Below are 25,018 nucleotides of genomic sequence, written 5' to 3'. Positions count from 1 at the left end.
TTCACGACTACCAATGTTCAACTCCGTAGCCTTGTAATTTTGAACCAAATCCGGAAGACAAGGGAACTCCTGGATCAATTATTGGGGGAAATTTTGTCTTCGTGGAGGACTATTTGATGTAACTAACAGGCATTTGCATTACATGGAGTGAAAAATCTCTAAATTCCCCCGCGGTTAGTCTGATGGCAAGGGGACTCTAACCCATAATCCGTCTACCACTAAAGACGTCAGCACTGTGGTCGGTGCGAGTCGGGTACGGAATAACAGTGCAGTTTTAAATTACATATGAGGAAAAGCACGAAAACCTCCTACCTTTATCCTGACGTCAAGGGGACTCTAACCCATGATCCGTCTATCACTGAGGATATTTTACGTCAGCATTGTGGTCGGTGCGGAATTTGTATCGACAGCCAACGTTGGGATTCGAACCCGGGGCATCTGATTGGGAGACGTTGTGCTCTGTTCCCTGAGCCACAATTCTATACTATAAACAATTACCATGAGTCACGATGGCTCATAGGATAGGGCGTTCGCCTTCCTATGAGGTGAACCGGGGTTCGATCCCAACGATGACTGGTCGATACGAATTCCGCATCCGGCTTGCACCGCCCACAGTGCTGACGTAAAATATCCTCAGTGGTAGAAGGATCATGGGTTAGAGACCCCTTGCCGTCAGGCTAACCGTGGGAGTTTCTCGTGGTTCCTCTCCGTGCAACGCAAATGCGGGCTAGTTTCATCAAAAAAGTCCTCCACGAAGGTAAATTTCTCCCAATACTTGATCCGGGAGTTCCTTTGTCTTCTGAATTGGGTTCAAAATTACAAGGCAACGGAGTTGAACATTAGTAGTCGTAAACCCAAAAATTGGCTGTTCAACGACGGTTATGAAACAATTACCATAACATCATTGCAAAAGCACAGAATTTTAGTTACGGAAATTTTTCTGTGTTTGTTTTTACTTGTTTATATTTGAGCTGCTGATATTGTTTCTCTTTACAGTACAAGGGGAAAAATTAATTTCTCTTTTACGTCCTTAAAATAGCTTCAATATGATTTGACTTAGGCATCTAAGGTTGGAGTGAATTTGAACGATACTGTAGTTCGTGCATGCAATTATACGATACAATCACGTTGAACCATGTGGGATGTTACTATGTCCTAAATCAACGTGTGTAACATTGCATTTTAACAACAAAAAGTGCTTTTTCAATGCTTATCTCAGTATTGCTTCTATAGTATTTCCTTATTGTCACAGAATTTTCTTTTTTGTTTTAAAGAAAAGGTCAATGTCTCGATTTTGGGAACTAAAGTTGCAATAAATTTGGGCGGTATTATAATTCGCGAATGCAATTATGGATACAATTACATTAAACCACGAGTGACGATATTATGCCAATGTAACGATATAATCATACATCGTAAGGCAATCTTTTTAAGAATGCATTTATAACTCAAAAAAATCTTATACGAGGTTTAAAATATATTTGAAATTCAAATGCATATGTAAAAGTAGAAACAAAACAGCAATAAAATCATTTTAAAAAAAGCGTCGCTTAATAATGTAATAATCTTACAATATTAAACGATACATTTTTAATCAAATACATTATTATTAAACAATTTAATGTAATTATGTTTCATTATGTTAAAAACAAACTGAAGGTAAAAATGTCCTTTTTTTCTTATGATAATCTTTCCAGGGGTCTGACCAGACATATTGCGAAAGGTCCGTTTTTGTAAAATTGTGAAAAAATTACTCGTAATTTGTGAATATAAAATAAACGTTAAGTCACATTCTTTCAGCCAGGGTCCGCTTCTGTGAATTTGTGCAAATAGGGTCCGTTATGGCAAAAAAACTTTTTCAAGGAATTTTTAAATTGTATAGGCATACAAGACTATGCTTAAACCTGTAAAATTATGATTTAAAAAATTTAATTTTAAAAAATAAACAGCAATTGCAGCTACTAAATTAGCGGTGCAACATATAAATATTTGGTATTTAGCCTATACTGCTGAACGCAGAACATTCATTTCTGACGAATAATGGAAGAATTGTCTGCCGAAGACAAAACTTAATTCGTTTACATCTGTGTTTCTCACCCCCCCCCCTTCCTGGAAAGGGTTTATTCGATTAACAAAACAATAATGAAGATAAACAAATTTGTGAAGAGTCCGATTAGAAGATAAATTATTTTGTGAAGGGTCCGTTTTTAAGTTAAAATATTTTGTGAAGGGTCCGTTTTTACGGAAAGATATTTTGTGAAGGGTCCGTTAACGGACCCAAATTTCTTCTAAACAGATCCCTGCTTTCACTCTTTTCTTACTTTTTTCTAACTAGAATTCTTTCTGACTTGACCGTACTCACCTAAAGTGGAACTCATGTGTTGAACAAAAACACCTTTGCTAATACGGAGGGCAAAGGATGACTTCCCGACTCCGGCATCGCCTACCAAAATCACTTTGAAAGTTTCTTCAGCCGGACCCGTTGGTTCATACATCTGCTCAATTTCAACAGAATTGTTGTAAAACTCGGACTGTCCAGCATCTGAGGACTCATCGTACTATTGCAAAGAAATACAGTATGTTAGAGAAATAAAACATTTCATCAAAAATTATTTCTGACGCTTTTTTTTATTTTCTTTCTGTAATTTGAGGTAAGGATCAATTATTTGATTTTTAAATATTAGCCAGTTAAATTAATTTTTTTATGCAGAAAATGGGGGAGAAAAGCTTACTTTGTCAATGGATTCATAGATGGGAATTGTCTTTGACGAACGTGGCAAAGGCACTGGAGGAAAACCAGGTTTCTTTGACGTCACGGTATACAAACATTCTTTAGGCGTTGAACATTGTACTGAATTTGGAGAACAAGTTTTATTCCAACTGAAAAGCAAATAAACATTTTAGTCAACGCGCTTTAATCTTTTGCTGTCGTATTACGTTTATACACGGGTGTCATACTGGTTGTATTTAATTTTTAGTAGAAAGAACAGCAATACATACTAATATGCAAGATTATGAAGGAAAAATAAAATGTATTAATTCTTTTTTAAGCTTTAGATATATGTCACATAATTATATGTTTTAATTTTATGTAAAAATTATGTTTCATAGTTCTCTATCGTGTGGCATCTTACAAAGCAGTTTCCAATATGAAGTCCTGGTTTTCGAGAACATGTGTAACGAAAAAATAATTAGTTTTTGGCGTCTTCCGCCTTGAATATTTCTGTTTAAACATACAAAAAAATCTCTACTCTTTACATCTTCACAGTGCTGCAATATACAGGGTTATTCATAATTCCCTCAGGGGTTTCGAAGCGTTATAATAAAAAGACGAAGACGAATATGGCAAAAAAGAACATATGAAATTATTCCGAAAGTATTCAAGTTTTAATTTAAGCAGTTGCCGGTAGATGGCAGTAACATGTACCACTGAAGCCAGTTGTACTAAAGAAAAATGGCGTTTACAGGCCGAGAGAATTATGAATAACCCTGTATGTAGTTTGCCATTAAGATGTGGCTAAGATCTTTGCTGTGGTGGCTGAGAGTAGACATACGACCGCAAAGGGTTAAACTGAAAGATATGTTAGTTTCAAATTACAGCATAAAAGATTTCTAGATTTCTTTCGATTGCTGATTAAATCCTGGTCTACATGACTACGTGTACAGTCAGCTGAAAAATCTTTTTACCTCAGGTAATTTTGGGAAGTGTTTAACACTAGAAAGACTAGACACTGCTGTATACCCAGAAAAACTGAAGGGGCAAGTTTACTCCTTCCCAGAATGTTTGTGTTTATATTTTAGGTTTTTGAATGTCTAAGTGATCTGATCTTAGTTAATTTAACAAAAACATGTTATAGACTCGATCATCGAGATTCTAGGACATTTTATTTCATTTGGTTAACCGAAATATATGATTAAGCGGAACATAGTTTTTCATAGTTTTGATATAGGTATGAAAATTCAAAAGACCTAGGAAAGATCTAAATCTAGAAAAGATCACGTGGAAAACAAGAAATCACCAGAGTAATATTTGAACGAATAAAAACGAAATGGTATAAAAGAGTAAAAAATAGGCATCCTATTTGAGACGCATTCTCAATATCATACTTAAACGTTAAATCGTAGTATATTTTGATTAGAAAAAAAAATAGATTATTTCGTTTTGAATGTTATTTGTCACGTTTTAAGAAACTGCGTACTTTAGAAAACATCATATAATACAAACATCATAAAATCGTCTTAATATTATCAATTACTGCTGTCCAAAGAATGAAGGAAACTATCTTCTACTAAGAGACACTCTCTACTTACTAAAGGAAGTCATTTCGATTCCTTTTTAACTGTTTTTTCATTTGCAAAAAATGTACAAATAATAATGCATAAATTAATATTTTCTTTCCATGTGAAGTAAATTAATCTTTTTATTGTCAATATTTACTAATAACTTGTTATATAGCTGTAAATAATAAAAAAAATTAATTAAACAAATTTCTTTACACATTAGTTATTCTTTCACAATGCAGTCTTTTAGACTGCTTTTGGGCAATATAGGTATATATTAAGTTACAGTCTTCAGTAGTTTTTAAAGTTCAGTAATTTTTAAGTCGAATTAAGTGAAACTTAATTCCGATTAATCCAACAGATTTTTTATAGTAACTATCAGACTATTTATTATAATTGAAAAATATCAAAATATATTTTTGATTTCAAGTAGATTGCCAGAAAAAAATGTACGAAAAGGAAACCGATGTTTCATCTTGTCAAAGGGATTAAACGGCAGAATATAAAACAGATGTCATGAAGTCATTATAGTATTGCTTATTACTGCTTCTAATACTTATAATCTTGCGTATTTAGCACTAGGTTTACGGACGTTTCTTATATACCTATCTCTACGAACACGCGTCAATTTGAAGCATTAACCAATACATATAACAGCACTTACAGAGATGCCAACTTGCTCCGGACAGCAAATGTATATTTCAAAGTGGTAGTTTATCAATTGTGATACTTGGTTTAATAAATTCAATTTAGTAGATTTTTATCCGCCACCATTTCTAAATAATTCGTAGATTTATGCAATTCACCACTTTATATTCGCAAAGTTTACTTAGTAGTTATCTACCGTTTTTTAATTATTTTGCAGGTCCGGAGCAGTTGGCATCTCTGCACTTAGAAAGCAATGTTATTATGTACTATAAGGGAAAAAAGGAAAATATGAGATATACATTTATGAAATATTCTAGTATTTTATTTTTTAATACTCGAACTAAGCAACTGAAACCTTCAAAATCTGACACTCTGACATCAATTGATATTCTGCGCTTGTTCTTTCTATTATTGCTTATCCGCAACAGTTGTTTATCGCTTGTTTCATTTGAGATAACGATATCGGATAACGGATCGAAGTATTGTCGGTACATTCCTATTTATTATTGATGTGATGTTTGCATGTTTACTCAAAATGTTGTCTAAATTACGATCGCGTCAGATTGAAGCATATCCGTAGAGATAGGTATACCACAAAGAGAATTTCAATATTTCAACGCTTTTGAAGAAAATAGACTTCAATCTATATTTACCTCGATCAATGGATAAAAGTCATTACAAGAGATCAAATAAAAATTCAAACGGGTTTTGTAATTTTCCTTATAAAATTCAAAATGACGCGACCCGTAAACCTAGTGTTAATAAAGACTCTTAACTTTATCTTACCTTACTGGTTTATCTTCAATGCCTAGTTGCCTTTTTATGTCAGATATTCGCCTCCTGGGTAACGTTTCATTTAATGAGATTGATTCTTGACTATTGCTAGACTTCATCTGATGGATTTCTGATTCTTTCAATCTAATGTCACCTTTCGAAACCTAATGGTAAAAAGTAGAAAGAATTATCATTTAGAATTATTTAATGTGATTGATTCTTGACTATTGCTAGACTTCATCTGATGAGTTTCTGATTCTTTCAATCTAATGTCACCTTTCGAATGCTAATGGAAAAAAATAGAAAGAATTTTGTAAAAATTTTTTTTTTTTTAGTTTGGTACTGAAATTTTGTAGTTGTTGTTTTTCCTGCTATTAATAAAATGTTATCACACTTTTATGAATGGACGTCGAAGGTGTTCTCCATTTTTGAGGAAGACAAAATTAAAATGCACAGTCATACTAATTCGAACATATATTTGATATATATCTACAAAAAGATTAATTATTTTTTTATCTCTTCTTTGTTTTTCAGTTCGATGAATTTAAACGAGTTATGATTCATCAAATTTTACCTTTATTTGTCTAATATATTGAGGGAACTTATAGAGATTTCTTTTTATTGAGAGGTGCATGTAACCAATAACCTCCTCCGCCCGTCAACAACGTGTTTTTACGCCATCAAAAATATCTTAATTAAAGCACACGGAACATAAAGTGAAAAAGGAATTTTCCTAAAAATATTATCTTTAAATCCTAAAAATACCAAAAATACAGCTCATTATAAATTAACTCTTTTCAGGAACATGACCACATAAACGTGAGCCCGCGATTCTTCTTTCATGGCCCACAGTATCACATATGAAACGAGCCTTTCTGACTTTAGCGGCTCAAAATCACACAGACGTGATCTAATCCATTCAGGTGGCCATGAGACAGATTGGCTATAGTATAAGCACAGCTTCAAGGAGATAAGTGACTTCATAAAGTGTGACCAGTTGGCGGGAATGAAATTCTGGTTGTTTAACCACATTAAGTGAAAACAGGCAACAAAAAAAAATTTCTCGCAATAACAGTTTGAATACCATATTTTTTACGGTTATTTGACTGTTATGGTTGAGTATGGTAAAATGACAGTAATTTAAAAAAATTTCCAAAACAATTTATAACACTGTATTGTCTTTATATTTTTGGAAAACTTATATAATTTAAAATAATGTCTACCCTCTCAGATACAGGAGGAGGCATAGAAGCTGGTCGACTACTTCTTGAATGATCTGATCCACGGCGCATGCGCTCCCTTCTAGAATCGGTAGCCTGTACGAATTCTTCCTCGTCTTCAGTTTCAGGTGTAGGTGCATCTTGTCGTGGAGATAGATCCCAATTTTCGTCAACCTCCCCAGAGTCCCGCACAGTTGAAACACCGCTGTCAGAGTGATTGAGCGATTGGCGAGCTGAGGAGAAAACAACGGAAATATTAAAAATTGAAAGATTAGAAAACAATGGGTATAATTTACAGTTACAGGATATTTTCATAAACTCGCAAACAGTCGCGATGGCTCAGGGGATAAAGCGTTCGCCTTCCAATGAGGTGAACCGGGGTTATATCCTCAGTGGTAGACGGATCATGGGTTAGAGTCCCCTTGCAGTCAGGCTAACCTTGGGAAGTTCTCGTGATCTTCCTCTCCATGTGACGCAAATGCTGATTAGTTCCATCAAAAAGTCCTCCACGAAGGCAAATTTCCCCCAATACTTGATCCAGGAGTTCCCTTGTCTTCTGGATTAGATTCAGAATTACAAGGTTACCGAGTTGAACAATAGTAGTCGAAACCCCCAAAAATTTGGTCTGCTGTTCAACGACGGTTATGAAATATAAAATAAAACTCGTAAACAGAGCCCACAGCCGTGATGGCTCAAGGGATAAAACACTTGCCTTCCAATGAGATGACCCGGATTCAAATCGCAACGATGGCTGGTCGCTTACACCGACTACTGTGTTGACGTAAAATATCCTCAGTAGTAAACGGACCCCTTGCCGTCAGGCTAACCAGGGAAAGTTTTCGTGGTTTTCTCTTAAATACCGAAAATTCTCCCATTTCTTGATCCAGGAGTTTCCTTGTTTTCTAGATTGGGTTAAAAGTTACAAGGCTACAATGTCATCAACTCAAAATTGGGTGGGTTGTTTAACGACAGTTAAAAAAAAAATTAAAAAAACTCGTAAATAATTTTTAAAAATGGTAAGAACAGAAGAAATCGCTTTAGAAGGTGCCTAAACAGTCCGTGAATAGTTAGATACCTCAAAAGCAACCTATGTTAAAAATGCAGTTGTATGTAGGTGGGGGAGGGGCAGCTCCCACCCAAGAAGTTACGCATGAAATGAATGCAGATTTGCCTTCTTTAAGCAGTCCAACGACGTGTGTGCAAAGACTCACGGGTCGAATTTAAATGAAGATACCCAAAAATACGATGCTTTATTTAAAATTTGGTAAAGCCAGCTTCGGAAACGCTTGCAATTTTGATCCAAGCGTACAGAACAGATGTCATGAACAAAAAAAATATGTTTACTATGTTTAAACTTTTTCGGAAGGGAAAAGAAACAACGATGACGAACTACGTTCGCGTTAAATCTCAATAAACGTGACGACCGATGACATCCAGTATATGCAACAGGTGTCACCGATGGACATTGAAGAAAATTTAAAATAAAGAGCAAAACGCCATGATTTACAAAGATTAATGTAAGCGTAAAACGTGTTCCCATTTCTTTCTGCATTCATTGAAGACGTTTGATATATGTTCTTCGAAGAAAGACTCTCGCCTATTCATTGCACCATTGATTATTGATGGTTTCAAAAGCATATTCTGAATAACTGACATTACTTTCAGGTTCAGTAAAAGCATTTTGTGTCCATGTTTTGTTTCATACATCAATTTATAGAACTTAGATTAACGTGAAAGCTTAAATCGTAATGAAGAATTTTTTTCTTTTCTAAAGAAAAGATTGTGTTAAAAATTTTGCCAGAAAGAAAGCGCTGCGCACAAATTACATTTTTTGATGGAAGGTTACGTTTATTATTAGAATCAGGAAAATATTTAAATATGAAGCATAAAAGTACCTGTTCCATGAATTTGCCATTACCATTTATCAGCAATGACATGTTATCTACCACACACTCTAATGTCAGAGCTAAAAAATGGAAATTGTATGAAATATTTTCAATCATTTGTATTTCCTGTGAATAAGAATTCTCAGTACATGCATGATTACTATATCTTGCATATTTCATGCAAGATATATCAATCATGATATGCTTATGTGCAATAATATGCTTATATGCAATAATTTGCTTATGTGCAGTACGAGGGGACGTGGTATCGGCTCTCGTTAAACTGTTCGACCGTAAAGTGCTCGACTTTGCACGCAGGTCGTCGGACTGCAAAAACGGGGGAGTCATCCCCTCTGCAGAGGATCAAAATTGCGATGCCATGTCTTCGGTTCAACCTCAGATATGTCTCCCAAACCATCGCCAATAACCCATTGTACAACTCTAGTGCGACGTAAATAAAGTACTTACCTACCTTATGTGCAGTATTATGATATACTTTTATGCAGTATATGTCTATGTGCAGTATTTTCCATAAATATTTAATATATTTGTTTTCTGTACCACAAAATTTGAAAAAAATAATAAATCTAATCTCTTCCTAGAACTGAATATCAATTATTCACATCAACTATACAATATTTACAAGCTTTTAAGCTGTTGATGGCATGCTCCAAGTACATTTATTTCCTGTATCATAGCATTAATTGTCGATATTGAACAGTTAATTTTTATTTAAGTTATGCAATTCTATAACCATTCTTTAAATTTACCTTGTTGTCTGTCACGTGGTTTCGGACGTCTACGTGGTGTATACGAATTGTCCATAGATTGTGGTCGTCGAATGATGGAACTATCGTCATCATCCTCATCTTCACCGTCTTCTTCGTAACTATAATAAAAGAAAAAAACACATAACATAAAAAAATAAATTACATGGCTTATTGGAGCAATTTAGTGATACGACACACATTTTCTAAAAGCTACATTCTTACAACGAAAAGTTCCCTATTGTTTCCAGATAAGCATTTTAAAATGTTTCATGCATAAACGTCTTTCATAATACAGAAATATATTGCTTCTTACAGAGAATGATATGATGCATTTAACCTAAAATTACGGGCTGAGCAATTTGTAACTATTGATCAGCCTTAAAAATATATATGTGTAAAAACAACATGTTTTTTCATAAATCCTGAGAATTTCACAACCAAGAACGCAAAAGAGAACGCAATGAAAAACAAAGTAAACGAAATTCATTTAAATTATTGAAGAATTAGTTGAAAACCATTTGGTACTTTCGCCGGCCATGAACTGGTTCGAATTAATTTCTAAGTACTTATGGGATTACACATCATACAAGATGTGAAGAAACCGACTCCGCTTAACATATAATCCTAGAATTCTCGTCAAAAATAGAGTCAAAAAGTTTACACACATGTAACAAATTAACAATTAAGCAAAAGAGAGTATTAATATCCTGGTAAGTATCTTTACAGGATTAAAATAATGTTTTAAAATTTTTGTATTTTTGTTTCGTTTACGGTTAATTGTTCATATAATTAACTACATTCATCGTCAAAAATAAAGTCAAAAAGAATACACACATGTAGAAAATAAACATTTAAGCAATAGAGAGTATTAATATCCAAGTAAGTATCTTTATAGGAATAAAATAATGTTTTACAAATTTTGTATTTTTGTTTCGTTTACGGTTAATTATTCATATAATTAACTACATTCATCGTCAAAAATAAAGTCAAAAAGACTACACACATGTAGAAAATAAACATTTAAGCAAAAGAGAGTATTAATATCCAAGTAAGTATCTTTATAGGATTATAATGATGGTTTACAAATTTTGTATTTTTGTTTCGTTTACGGTTAATTATTCATATAATTAACTACATTCGTCGTCAAAAATAAAGTCAAAGAGAATACACACATGTAGAAAATAAACATTTGAGCAAAAGAGAATATTAATATCCAAGTAAGTATTTTTATAGGATTATAATAATGTTTTAAAAATTTTGTATTTTTGTTTCGTTTACGGTTAATTATTCATATAATTAACTATATTCATTGTCTAAAATAAAGTCAAAGAGAATACACACATGTAGAAAATTAACATTTGAGCAAAAGAGAATATTAATACCCAAGCGAAGATTTTTATAGGATTAACAGATGGTTTTAAAAATTTAGTATTTTTGTTACGTTTTTATAATTATTCATATAATTAACTACATTCATCGTCAAAAATAAAATCAAAAAGTATACGCATATGTATCAAATTAATATTTAAGCAAAAGAGAATATTAATACCCAAGCAAGTATCTTTATAGAATTATAATAATGCTTAAAAAAATTTTTTTTGTGTTTCATTTATAGTTTATTCATATAAAATTTTTAAGAAAATAAGTCTGTTTTATTTATCGATTGTGAATATATTATTTATCAATTATCACCACCTAATTTTAACCAATAAGAGACAACTGTATATTGACAGTTTCAACTAGGTACAGACGTGTTTCAATGAGAGAAACTTTGCGCTAATATGAATGAAAAGTTTTTAATTAACTGCAACCCTTCGTAATACAAGATTGCTGAGGAAGACGGATTTCTAGCTTTTTATCTTAAGAAAGAGGTAATTCGCAAAGTAAATAATAGAAATGTAAGTCTGATACTTACCGACCGATAACACTATTAGTGTAGCTAATATCAAGATAATCTCCAATTATAGATCCACTTTTCGCCCTGGATCCGTTAAAGTTCTATAATATGCAAAGAAAACAAACAAAGGTCAAGTAAACAATATAAAAGCATAAAAATAACTTACAATTATAGTAAGAAAGCACGTCTATAATATCCATAGATATTTAAACAAATAAGGAAAACTTTGTATTTGAGTAGTAATCTGACTACTTTTAATCCTTTTCATGGTAATAGGGATAAGGATATTTGACACCTTACATGATGCAAGAGAATAAAACATATTAGAACGGTATTATGGTCATGTTGAAATTATCATTTTTACACTTATTTTACCTTCCCTTCCTCTATCAATGTTCAATGGAAATGCGTAACAGCATCAAAAACAAATAGACATTGCATAATTGATTCAAGTGTATATTTCAAGTATATGTATATTTAAATCAACTAACTTGAATAACATAACAAGACAAATAAAGTGGTTAACGGAAGCACGTATCAAGATAAATTTTGAAAGTATGCCTTCCTTCAAGTTTAAAGCATGTTCTGATTGGTTATAAGTATGAATTAAATATAGAATATAAATACTTGAAAATAAAGAAAAAAATGTTTGTTTCATAAATGAAATTAAAAAAATTAGAGTTATTTCGAGCACTCGATCATAATGCTTTACGTAAGAACGGCATCCCGTTAAGGATGAAAAGAGAGAAGGTTAGAAACAAGAAAAGGAAGCAAAGTTGCCAACGAGAAATTTAAAGGGAAATTAATGGGTGAAAAACATGAGGAACACCGTGTTAGCGGAGAGAACGGTGGTGGCCGAAGGAGACAGATCAGAGCAGAATACATATAAATGCGTAATGCAGGGGTGGGGAGCGGATCTGAGATCATTTATGAAAGAATCGTCGTTTGTTCGAATGAAATAATAGAACGGCATCAAGAAAATGTGATGCATCATGGCCGAAGCATAGCCGTCCCCTTGTCTACCGATGTTTCCCTTGTTTTTTAACGCTTAAACTCCACATGCATTTTTATTTTATTACTTCGTTTATTTGGAAATTATACGTGTTCTTGTTTCTAGTTTGTTCTGCTTTCATCATACAAGTAATGTAGTCCTAACGAGGAGTGTCGTGTTTGAGGTCTTGAAATTTCTTTTTTTTATTTTTACTTTTCACTTTTAATTTTTTAAATAAATAAAAGGAACCTTTTTCTTATTTTCAAATGATTCTTGAGATTATTCGTTTCATTGGTTATACAAGTCAATTTTTTCACCACTGTTTTTATATCAGGTAGTTTTACTGTGATTATCAAAGTAGATTATCAAAGTAAAGCCGATTTAAATATTCAAAGTAAAGTTGATTTTTAATTGAAACAGATCGTTCTATATATATGATAAAGTTGATTTTTTCTAGTTCCTTTAAATATAATGTTCCCCACTAACTTCCTCAATCACAATCTGGTAATAAAAATAAGTCTAGAAGTATTTGGATTACTAAGCAAAATAAAATCCACAGTAAAACTGTAACTAAATATTAAAAAAGGAAGATCAGTGGTGTAGATTATGAGCAACACAAAAATAACAGACGATCTAAAAAAAAAATCAAAAAACGGATAGAAATGCAAGGTTTGCTGTGTTCTTAATAGGAAACTAGCTTTTTAATTATTCTTAATTTTCGTTCAAAGTCCATCAACTAATGGCGCTGCTGATTTGAAAAACAATCAAAATCCGTTTCCTACTACACGTTTGGCATTCGAACTGAAATACTGTTCACACAGGCGTCAAGTAATTTTGTTTTCTGATCACGCTTTGCTGTAACTGCAAATATTTTTTAATAATAATAATAAATAAAAAAAACTAGTTTATTTAATATTATCTCTTGACGAACTTAGTAACTAATCTTAAAACATATGGGGAATAAGGACCTGGTATTCTAAACGGTATAAAGAAAACCTCAACCTGATTTTTTAAAATTATAACTGCTTTTTCGTGTCCTTGGCTTATTTTACCTGCTCACCTGCTTAGTAGGGCTTTCCACTGTGCTTCGTAAGGCATCATGAGTATCAAGTAGTCTTTTGTTGGCATCACTAAAAATGAAAAAAAAGATTTTCAGAGATGTTATGTAGTTTATAGATCTTCCTTCGTGATAACATATTACTTTAAATGGAGACAAGTGTTTAATATGTGATGTAGTTTTCTCTAGGAACTACTTAATCTATTTTCAAAAACATTTCTTTCAACTCTTTTACGCAATAGAGGTGTCTAAGCTGACGTCACTTCACTTATCTGTCTACTGGTCATCCATCAATGATCAATGAGTTACCGATAGCAATCAATAGTAATATGTTTGATTGGGATGTGAATATGAATGGTGCATACTACATTTGACTGGTTCATTTACTTAGTAGTGTAGTTCAGCTCCTGGCTTGAACATTAGTTCACATTGTTAAAATATATACTTATTTTTCCTTTTTCAAAAATTTTTATTATTAGTTTGTTTGTTTTTAAATAAAAAACAAAACTTACTTTTATTTTTGATCCAAAAAATGCCTACATTTGAAATTCTAGAAAAATTTTACCACATTATGAAGTCTTGTGCTCATTGCAAATAGGGTATTCAGCTGGCAGACAACGATACGTGCGTGGCAGTTCAAAACTTAAAAAAGGGCAGCGATTGTTCTTAAAATTTCCTTACAAATAGTTTTGAAAGAAAATTTTTGATAGGAAAAAATTATACATTTTCTATAACGTATGTAAGAAAAGTTTAATACAATTGAAAATTAATTCTTTATGCAAAATCATTGAAAAATTTAAGGAATTCAGAGATTTTATGTGTACCAGTGTGATGACGTAAAAAAATGTAAGCGTACCTGATAAAGTTCTTAAATCATTTGAATCTCATCACTAGTTGGATCGGAATATTTAGGTATGACTCGCTTTAACAGAAAAACTTCACATCTCACGTAGCATCCTGTTTGCTCCCGCTAGTTGATACTGCTCAAGCTCTATAGAAAATTGTGGTTGTTTTGTGGCATTTGCGCAAAGCGGAATTTATAACTAAGATGTGCGAGATGCTATAGGAGAGTGAGAAATCTCTCTATTAAAGAGATTTAACACTTTCACACGGCATCTAACGAGTTCTTCATCTCACAATGGTTCACACATTTATAGAGGAAAGAGATAATTCACCAGATTTGCGCAGCGCTGTGCAGAACTTACATGCGTGAAATCTCTCTCATAAGTACTATAGAACAATCTCAACTCTTTACAGAACTTGAGCAGAACTTAAGAACATGTATATATGAATTACATTTTTCGATGAGGAATCACTTATGCCCAATACGAGACCACTTATTGTAAAATATTACAAACTACTAAAAAGGTAAAAACATTTTGCATCTAAATGTCCCGTATTTTTTTTTTAAATCCACTATTCTTTAAGCGATGCAGAGATGAAGTATACAGAGTGATTCAGCACAGCGGTCACAACCTTAAGAAAACATAATGATTGCAAACTGTGTAGCAACCTATGGTCAAAAATGTCATCGTACCCCTTAGGGGCCTTTCTCTATTATGAACTAGCTCTTATTGCCCACTAAAATCAGTACTATTTATTTATTTTAATCATCTTAACATTATGCAATTATCATTGCCAAAAATTCCATTTAAATAGGCCCAGATTTAGTTTTTCCATCGTAGTTTAATGATTTGGCTACCAACTTGCTGAGCTCACCAATTTTCGTTACAAAATCAATAAATAACAATAACACGGCTATTTCTGGTGCTATATTGATGCATTTTTAGACAATTATGAATATAAATCATATAATTATTACGATAGTATAGATAAACAAAAGTACCGGTAAAAATGCGCACAATCGGCCAGTTCAAAATGGAGAAGCGTAAGCGTACAATGCAATGCTATGCAATTCTCTATCTCTAAGATTTACATCTTACTTCTTTATTAAAATTGTAGCCGCCGTGCTGAATCACTTCGCATATCTCTACTTAGAAGGTAGAACTTAGATCTCAGTTACAAATATGTAGTTTGATTAAAATGTTCATAAGAAACTACTTGTGGCAGTAAAGGTTACGGTTTTCTGTAACAAAATGCAACGCAAATTTTGTATATAAAGAAATTAAAAAATGTGTTAAAAAATTGCGAGACAGAAATAATGAAAAATAAGTAATTAGTGGAAATTTATTTTATTTTTCTTTTACTATGAAAATGTGTATTTCATTAAGGTTTCAAATCAATCTATTTTGGAATTACCTACTTTAGGGATATAAATGGAAGAAAATAGTCTACTCGAAAAATAACGCAGCATAAATTATACTTACTGCAACAAGTTTAGCTGTCTACTGAGATGATCTTGTTCCTGCAAAACTTCTAATATCTTTTCCCGCTCACTGAAAATTATGATAATTGTCTTTAAGAAGTAGTTTAGTAATATTACCTTTTTAAATGCATGCAATTTAAAATAATTATTATCAACTAATTCTATGTACATTATAAATTATAATCTGTTGCATGATTGATAAGCACTTTTGTGATTAGTAACTAATTAATTTATGGTCAGAATAAGAATCAATTAAGTCTGATAAAGCAAAGTTAAATTTATCTATATTTTTTTCTTTTTTTAGAAAGTATATATATATTTTCTTTTACATTGCGACAAAGAAAGTCCTCATTTCGTTTTTGCGTTGGCAACAAAGAATTGAAACATTACATGTGAAAAAGCTAGGAAATATTTATCAAACACGTTAATGGCCTGAAAGGAAATGTGTTTGATTTAACTGTTAACAAACCTGCTGAGTTCACGACATTTTTCTTCGTACATTGTTCGTAACTGTACAAGTTCCCCTCTCATTAACGCAATGCTTGTCTGCGTGTCCAATAAAGACATTCTTAACTGTCTATTTTCGTGCACAGCTTCATCCAGCTTTGTTCTCACTTCGTCCAGTCTTACATCAGAGCGATCCGTTGGCTGCGTTCTCAACCAAGTGTAGACCTAGAAAAAAATTTTAATTCATAGTCTAAAAATATCAAGTAATTACTTTTAGACTTATCAATACGTAAACTCACGATGAAAAAGGGGGACAAAAACAAAGTTTGTTAAAAATAATGAATAGCAAGTTTATATTTTGAATTTAACTATATTAAATATTTCATATATGCATTGAATGAAAAAGGAATTCAAAGAGTGTTTTTCAACTATGTATGTGAAAAACTCTAAAGGAGCTTAAAATCTCTTTATAAAGACTTTTCCATTAATATTTAGGAGCGTTCAGATGCTATAATAAGAGAAATTTTAAAAACCTTACTCTAAGCTAAATAAAGGAAAATGCCAAAGAAAATTTGAAAGCTAAATCAATTGACTTCTTATATAATTTTACCTACATCGAGAACGTAATTGTATTTGTACAACTTGAAAAGAAAGTAACTTTATTAAAACCCTTAACCGATTTTAACTTTGTAAAATCCCATATTCGCACTTTAAAGATTTCAAGATAATGTCAATTACAAATGCAGCTATGGCGCATAATGCAATTTCAGTCAAGAAATCTCATATTTTTTATTCCATAACATACTTAATCAGATTGTTAATTATCATATTCCTACCATATTTCAATTAACGGCAACAAATATTTCTTTTGTCTTCAATGGCCCCCTAAATTATGGACACAAATTCCTTCGTTTCTGTTAATGAATTTAATAGTTTCTATCTTTAGAGCTGATGAAAAAAGGACTTTTCTAATAAAATCATTAACGCTCAAGAACTTTGTAATTTTTAGTATTTCATTATTTTACAAGACACCACGAATTTCAGACGTACACTCCCCTTTTGACTATATTCACTGAATAGCGCTGTAGAGTTCTTTAAATAACCTTAAATCACTTTGCTACATCTAAACAGAATACATATGATTTAACTAAGCACTATCTAACAAAGCGTCGAAGAACGTATTAGAATCGCATGATCAGATTACAAATAAAAGACTTTGTGAGTAAATCACGCTTAATCCTTTTGAAGAGGGAAGGGTTTTCATTAAAAAGACATTCGTAATTTAGACATTATAAAGATTTGGGGCATTCACGTGACGTTACCATCACGCCCCCTCAGGAATGTATATTTTGAAATAACTCCTCGTGCCTACGACCTAGATTACGTAGATTACGCTCTTTTTCTATAACTTTTACGTGCGGAACGGTACGTGAAGTTACTAAATTTCTCTAATACAGTCAAACCTCGATATCTCGAACTTGAAGGGAGCTTGAAAAATTCGAGATATCGAAAATTCGAATTATCGAAAATCGCATGTTATCGATGGCAGAATAAAGAAAAATGCTCTTTACATTATTTACTATTCCATATTTATTCTAAAAACACTTTTTACACCTTCATTTGAAAAAAGATTCAATTGTTGTTTGCTTTAGAGATGTGTAAGAAAGTTTGTCTATAACACTTTCTAAGTGGACTACAGCTTTAAATGTCTCCTCTGACATATTCGGATGCCGCTCAATAAATCTCCTTACAGTGTCCACTGCAGAAAGTGCTTGTTTGTTAGTAACATTGGGCTGTAAACCTTCGATTTACTCATCCTCTTCTTCTGATAGTTCACAAGAAGCTTTCGTTTGAGCGATGATATCATTGTCATCCCACTGACCACACACTGTTACTGCATCATCTACGCTTACTAAGTCATTAAACTCCATGTCATCAAGCTTCATAAGTCAGGTCAATCTGTTCCAATCATTTTCGGTGTAGTTTTCAGCAGAATTAACGATATTGATTGTTTGACCACTTTTGTGATCTTTAATGAATCCAGACTTTGTAAAGTCGTTCATTATCGTAGAGGAAGAAACTACTAAAAAGGTAAAAACANTCGGTGTAGTTTTCAGCAGAATTAATGATATTGATTGTTTGACCACTTTTGTGATCTTTAATGAATCCAGACTTCTTGAAGTCGTTCATTATCGTAGAGGAAAACACATCATTCCATGCCTTGTCAGCCGTTCTTAAAAATTTTTATTTTTTTTGGAATATTTTTTTAATTTTAGAAAAAAAAGTTAAACTATTTATGGAGAAAAAAAATTCAAGTTATCGACGGATTAGAAAACAAAATTCGTGAAATCAAGTTTTTTTTAACATTGAGTGTATAGGAAATTTGAAGGGAATTTTTTTTTCTTCGAGATATCGAAAAATTCGTGAAATCGAGGTTCGAGTTAGCGAGGTTCGACTGTATTTTTGAAAATATAATATACACGAAAAGCGCATGCGAAAAATGGTATGTATAGGTTGAGAAGTACATCACTGGTAAATTGTTTAAAAAAAAGATCACGAGATTTATGTACACCCCTGTAGATTCTATGAAAATTACATACTTTTTCCATTAGGGCTAGATGAGTCTGTAATTTATCCAATTCGGTATCCATTCTCGTTTGCAGAGATTTCCTCTCGTCTTCAACTTGCTCTTGAGCCTATGGGGAATGAAACAAAAAGACTGTTCTTCATATCAAACTTATAATTCTTAATCAACTAGTCCCGTTCGTAAAGTGAGAAATAAGAGATAGACACCCTAAATCACCTTCAATCTCATTTTCATCTCCGCTTCTTTCACCTGGTTGTCCAATTCCTCTTCCATTCGCTTTAGGTGCTTTTCGTGTTCGAACTTTTCCCTGGATAGAAACAAGAATAAGTTTTTTTTAAATAAGTTTATTAGAAATAAGAAGCTCTCGTTGTCAAACGATGACTACTACAGTTATAAAATACTTAGTGGTTGAATAAGTTTCTTATAACAGTTATAAAAAACTTAAAACTTATAATTGTTGGTTGAAAGAAGAGTTTAATAGAAGAGCTTAAAGTGGTTGTTCTACGATGAATAGCAAATGTTATTACAAAACCAATAAGTCAGTTCAACTAACACAAACAACGTTAGAAACCATTTTTATGGAAAAAATAAAAACCGCTTATTAAAATAAAAAAAATTTTAAAAAAAAGAAAGAGAGATATACGAACGAAATATTGTTGGACAAAATTTCGTCCAGAAAAACTGCCATGGGGCAAATTTTTCCCTATAGATATGAGAAAAAAAGTGGGTTAAAATAATTAAATGATCAGGAAATCTTTGCTATTAAATATAATTTAAATTTTAAAAAAAATATGTCATGAAAGTGTATCGTGGACCGAGTCTCGTACATACAGAAAACTATAGTAATTAAATGTTGTGTTTACATAACGTTAATTCTTGACTAAATATTTAACTTTAAAAAATGCTTTAAATATATGCTATAGACAACACTGTATTATATGCTACCAAATCATATTTTTTCTATGAAATGGATATTCTCTAGTCACTTTGTGATGCAATCCAAAAATCAGCGAAGGTGACAAAAAATTTAAAATTGAGATTTTTATATATTTGGCATCTTCGTATTATATGCAACTCATGGCGGAAAAAAATTTACAAATAAATTTTTTTATATCGTTTTTCTGAAATTCTTTTTTAGCGCTTATCGCATCAGCGAAGGAAAGAATACATGTGTTGAAAAGATGTATGGATTGCATTTAAAAATAATAACCTATATTTATTCTTACATTATTTTACAGACTTTGAGTTAATTTTAAAAAAGTAAAATTTATTTGTTGTAAGAGTAACTTATAAAATCTTATTTTGTTTTAAATTTCAAATAACTTAACGCACGTAACAATGCAAAAATTATCTTTGAAAACAGAAAATTTGTCAGTTTCTCTCATTTTTATTATTTTTTTTCAAAGTCTGAGCAATTTGTATATCATTGATACATTTTCGTTCCACGTAAAACTTAAAATATTAACTAACGAAATAGCAGCATGCTGAGCGAAAAAAGTAATAGTTTAACATTTAATTTATCAAAAAAACAATTAACAATTTTATTGCTGTTAATATATTATGTTGATAAAGTTCTTAAATAAATCTGATGGAATTTGAAAGAGTTATCGGGTGAGAGATTAAGAAAAGCACAAAATTTAAAATTTGCGTATTTAAAATTTATACTTTTGAAAATATTCTGTATTATCTACGAAATTTCAGAACATTTTTCTAACTGAAACTCATAGTGATGACATACTATAAATTCCATTTAAAAGTTTTGGGAAAATGTTCTTAAATTTTACCTACAATCGATAATCGAGAAACTTCAGGGCAGTTGAACAAATTTTTAACCTTCTACTAATTTATGAATTCCAGTATATACTTTTAAAAACAATTTCTCGATTATATGCAAAATTTCGGAACATTTTCCTAAGATTATAAACTGAAACTCGCGATAATGACTAATTACTATAAATTCTATTTAATACTTTTAGGAAAATGTTCCCAAATTTTGCATACAGTAGAGAACATATCCCAAAATTACGTACTGAAACTCATATAAAATAAACGTTACAATGAATTCCAGTTTGTACATTTAAGAAAATGTTCCCAAATTGCGAATTACAATGGAAAACAGATCATAAAAATATACACTGAAACTTATAGCAATGGCAAACAGTTTTGAGTTCTATATTCAAGATGAACAATATTGGCTTATTTTTCAATGTAAATACATATTTTCAAAACTAATTTCTTATCTACCTTTGCCATGATTCTTCTAGGCGTCCTTTCTCTTCCTGTAATTGATGTAAATTTCCTAAGAGTTCTTCTACGGCGCTTTCCAGATAAGGAACTAGGTGTCGCTGTTCAGACATCTGTAGTTCGTTTAATAACCATTTCAATTTGCCATCATTGCTATAAAAATACATGGCAAAAACAATATTTCAAGGTTGAATAATAACATATTGCAATAACCGATTTTAATGTCATCTAAATTGATAGGCACAACAATAGCAAGATTCACTGGCAGGTTTATGTGACGAAAAATGAGTGATCAACTGGTAAAAACAGAAAACGTTGCCAATCAACAAAAAAAAGTTCTATAGATAATATATAATTATTTGGTTCTCGTGAATTGATAATGTTTTGTGTCGAGGTTGCTACTAATTGATTTATTGAATTTGCAAGCCCTACAAAAAAAATTCTTATTACAGAATTGAAATATTCTTATCTTTAACTCCACGCTTTCTGAATATTTAAAATATATTTAGAACAACTTAAAAATCGAGGCAGTTAATCGAGAAATCATAGTCCAGGCAAATAATTTTTGTGTTCATAAATATATTTTTCAAGCCGAAGAAATTGTTATTATTCATTTTTTACTCATTGGGTTTACCGAAGGAATTTTTACGAAGTGATTCCAGGAAACCACATTCACCTAGTGAATTAATATTCCCTAGGTGGATGGGGCTTCTATGAATGAACGATTAGCGATAACTAACTTCCGTTAGAAATAATTTTGAACTCATTCTTGATAATACGAAAGGGTTTCTGAGTCAACTTACGTTACAAACTCGACTTATTTTTTTTAGATGAATCCAATCCTCATTTGTGTTGCTTTTTTTTTAATAACCGCTGTTGAACAGACGGCCAAATTTTCGAGTTCAGAACCACCAGTGTAAGACTCCGTAGCCTTGTAATTTTAAACCCAATCAAAAAGATAAAGAAACTCCTGTATCAAGTATTAGGATGAAATTTGCCCTCGTGGAGAACTTTTTGATGGAAGAACCACGAAAACCTCCCACTGTTATCCTGACAGCAAGGAGACTCTAACCCATTTTCTATTTACCACTGGGAATATTTTACGTCAGCGCTGTAGTCGGTGGGGGTACGGTGCTGAATTCCATTTGCGTTGTTTGGAGAGGTAAAACTAGAACTTCTCATGACTGTAAATGTTTTCAAATTCAAACCTCTCTCTAACAAACCTTCTAGTAACTTAACAAGGCTAAGATCGGTTCCTACAGAGAGCTGAATTTAATTTTATCTTCAAAAAATAGTTTGGACATATAAAAGTATTTTCTTGATTTATCAGCTCATAGTGGATGTCTTTTTAATTTAAAGCGTTACTCAGGGGAAAAAAAACAGAAAACTCTGCCTTTTTAAATAACAGAACGAATCAGTTGTTGCCAATCCTTCGTGATCAAAATCATCAGTTTGTGAACCCTGGGAAATCCAAGTACCAAATACGGTTGCAAGTCTTTAAGTTCTAGATTCATACAAGAACAAATCAGTACTTCGTGTTGAAAATCAAAATTATTAGTACAAATTGGAACAAATGAGAACTTCGTTGTTTATTTCAGTCAACCAGATGACTGTTGATTTAGGGTTATTTCTCTGTCTCTGATTCTTTCAACTTTTTAAAAATGTATATACAGAAAGTAAAAATACTACCCTTTAATCAGTAAACTTATTAGATTTCAAAGACACTTATTTTTATTCACTCGAATTAAATTTTGAATTTTTGTCTCACTAAGTGTTGTCAGTAAATGTAGAGTTCTGTTATAAAAGAGTAAGAATAAAAATAGAAGACTTGAATGAAAAATGTAATATCATTACACTTTTTATTAAAGTCTTCTATTTTAATGAAGTGAAAAAAGTGATAAAGTCGTCTATTTTGATGAAGTGAAAAAAGTGATAAATAGCAAAGTAATGACTTTTATTGAGCAGTAATTGATAAATTATTTTAACAACAATGACACCTTTATAAATTTCATTTTGAACGGAGGTGCAATAACCGAATTCAGACACCTATTTTTGTTATGTTGCTATTCACGTTGTAAATTGGCTCAACAGAATAATGCCAAACGACCACGTACAATATTTTTTGCGGTTTTTTTGGTGTAACGCAATTAAAAATCATATTTTTGAATTCGAAAACAAATTATAGCCAAAAATAGAAAGCGTGAATTACAACAGATTATGAATAAACGAAATTAAACAGTCAAGATGGTGAGGTTTTATATACATAAAATGTAGAGGCTTATTTTTGGGAGATTAGAAATAGAATATATTATTTATAGAATAAAAATCGAATAATAAATTAATATTATTTCAATACGTCATCTCCATACGTGCGGTTTTTTGGCATAACGCAATTAAAAATCATATTTTTGAATTCGAAAACAAATTGTAGCCAAAAATAGAAAGCGTGAATTACAACAGATTATGAATAAACGAAATTAAACAGTCGAGATGGTGAGGTTTTATATACATTAAATGTAGAGGCGTATTTTTGAGAGATTAAAAATAGAATATATTATTTATAGAATAAAAATCGAATAATAAATTAATATTATTTCAATACGTCATTTCAATACGTGCGGTTTTTTTTTTTTGCATAACGCAATTAAAAATCATATTTTTGAATTCGAAAACAAATTATAGCCAAAAATAGAAAGCGTGAATTACAACAGATTATGAATAAACGAAATTAAACAGTCGAGATGGTGAGGTTTTATACACATTAAATGTAGAGGCGTATTTTTGAGAGATTAAAAATAGGATATATTATTTATAGAATAAAAATCGAATAATAAATTAATATTATTTCAATACGTCATCTCCCATCCTTAATATTCGATTACATCAAATACCCGCCCCCGCAAATACCTTTGACATTTTACATCTATTCAATTTCCTTTACAAAGGAATTCGTTGAAAAAATATATAATCCTCTCAAACCACCTGCATTAAATAAATCAGTGGTGGATAGAAGCAGACAAATTCATATCTAAATACAACCGCTATACTCTGTATCGCTCTTGACATACTTAAAATATTCCACTATATCACCTGCGAGATATTAGCGATAAGTTCGTCGGCAGTGCAATATTTAGCCATTAAAGAAATTCCTGACCCTGACTAAATAAACACTTTAACCGTCAAATAGAAATTTTATGTCATAAATAGGAAGCACGACGTATGAAATAGTTGGAAAGGATATAAAGGAATTTAAAAACGCTTTTTTTGATGTAAGTCTGTTGACATTTTATCAGGTGTCCTTTTTTCTTTCACTTTATATATTACTGAAATAAAAATGTAGCAGTAGAAGTCAAGGTCTACTAATTTGTGATACTGAATCAGGATATAATGATAAGTATAAACAGCTTGCGTCTAAACTTGACAAACACAATAAATTTGAAGAATTAATTTGAAGAACGAATTCGTAACTTCGGTGTTTTGTCCCAGTAGTTTCTAGCAGTCGGATTTTCAATCACAACACTTTCAATATCACCAACTCTTTAATGTATAAAGTAAGTAATACAGAACCCCGTCCCACCCCAGGGGGTATACGGAAAGAGTTTGACCCTTCATCACTATAGGCCCCTCAGGAGCTCGAACACCCAATCAAGGAAAGCCAACCATGGCGTTTATTAAAATCCAATTATAAAATTTACGTCGAATATTTTTAGACTACATGGTATATAGTAAAATAAAATATAGTAATAAGAAATCCAAGATCAATTATGTCTAAAAACAATGGTGACATTCGGTGAAAAGATACGAATATTAAAAATCAAACTAGTCGAATACATCAAGGGTTCTTAAGAGAAATGTGTCAGTTGTCGGGTTCCAGTTCTTAGTTTCAGATA

At 31.7% G+C, this 25,018-nt stretch overlaps 1 protein-coding gene across 2 annotated transcripts in view; it reads right to left on the bottom strand.

Annotated features, from left to right (window-relative positions):
* LOC107452689 (ras and EF-hand domain-containing protein homolog) overlaps positions 1–25,018 on the bottom strand; it is a 52,363-nt gene that overhangs the window by 12,718 nt on the left and 14,627 nt on the right. For both annotated transcript variants that reach the window (XM_043046936.2, XM_043046935.2), the window contains exons 2-13: positions 21,129–21,281; positions 19,101–19,191; positions 18,898–18,993; positions 16,320–16,522; positions 15,852–15,920; positions 13,528–13,597; positions 11,495–11,577; positions 9,580–9,698; positions 6,927–7,156; positions 5,716–5,867; positions 2,733–2,880; positions 2,363–2,558 (exon numbers count right to left, since the gene is read on the bottom strand). In XM_043046936.2, coding sequence (XP_042902870.1) covers positions 2,363–2,558; positions 2,733–2,880; positions 5,716–5,867; positions 6,927–7,156; positions 9,580–9,698; positions 11,495–11,577; positions 13,528–13,597; positions 15,852–15,920; positions 16,320–16,522; positions 18,898–18,993; positions 19,101–19,191; positions 21,129–21,281 — 1,610 coding nt within the window. The remainder of the gene's footprint in view (positions 1–2,362; positions 2,559–2,732; positions 2,881–5,715; positions 5,868–6,926; positions 7,157–9,579; positions 9,699–11,494; positions 11,578–13,527; positions 13,598–15,851; positions 15,921–16,319; positions 16,523–18,897; positions 18,994–19,100; positions 19,192–21,128; positions 21,282–25,018) is intronic.

This window comes from Parasteatoda tepidariorum, chromosome 9 (assembly GCF_043381705.1).
Source record: "Parasteatoda tepidariorum isolate YZ-2023 chromosome 9, CAS_Ptep_4.0, whole genome shotgun sequence".
Lineage (NCBI taxonomy): Eukaryota > Metazoa > Arthropoda > Arachnida > Araneae > Theridiidae > Parasteatoda > Parasteatoda tepidariorum.
This window is presented reverse-complemented; position numbering and strand designations above follow the sequence as displayed.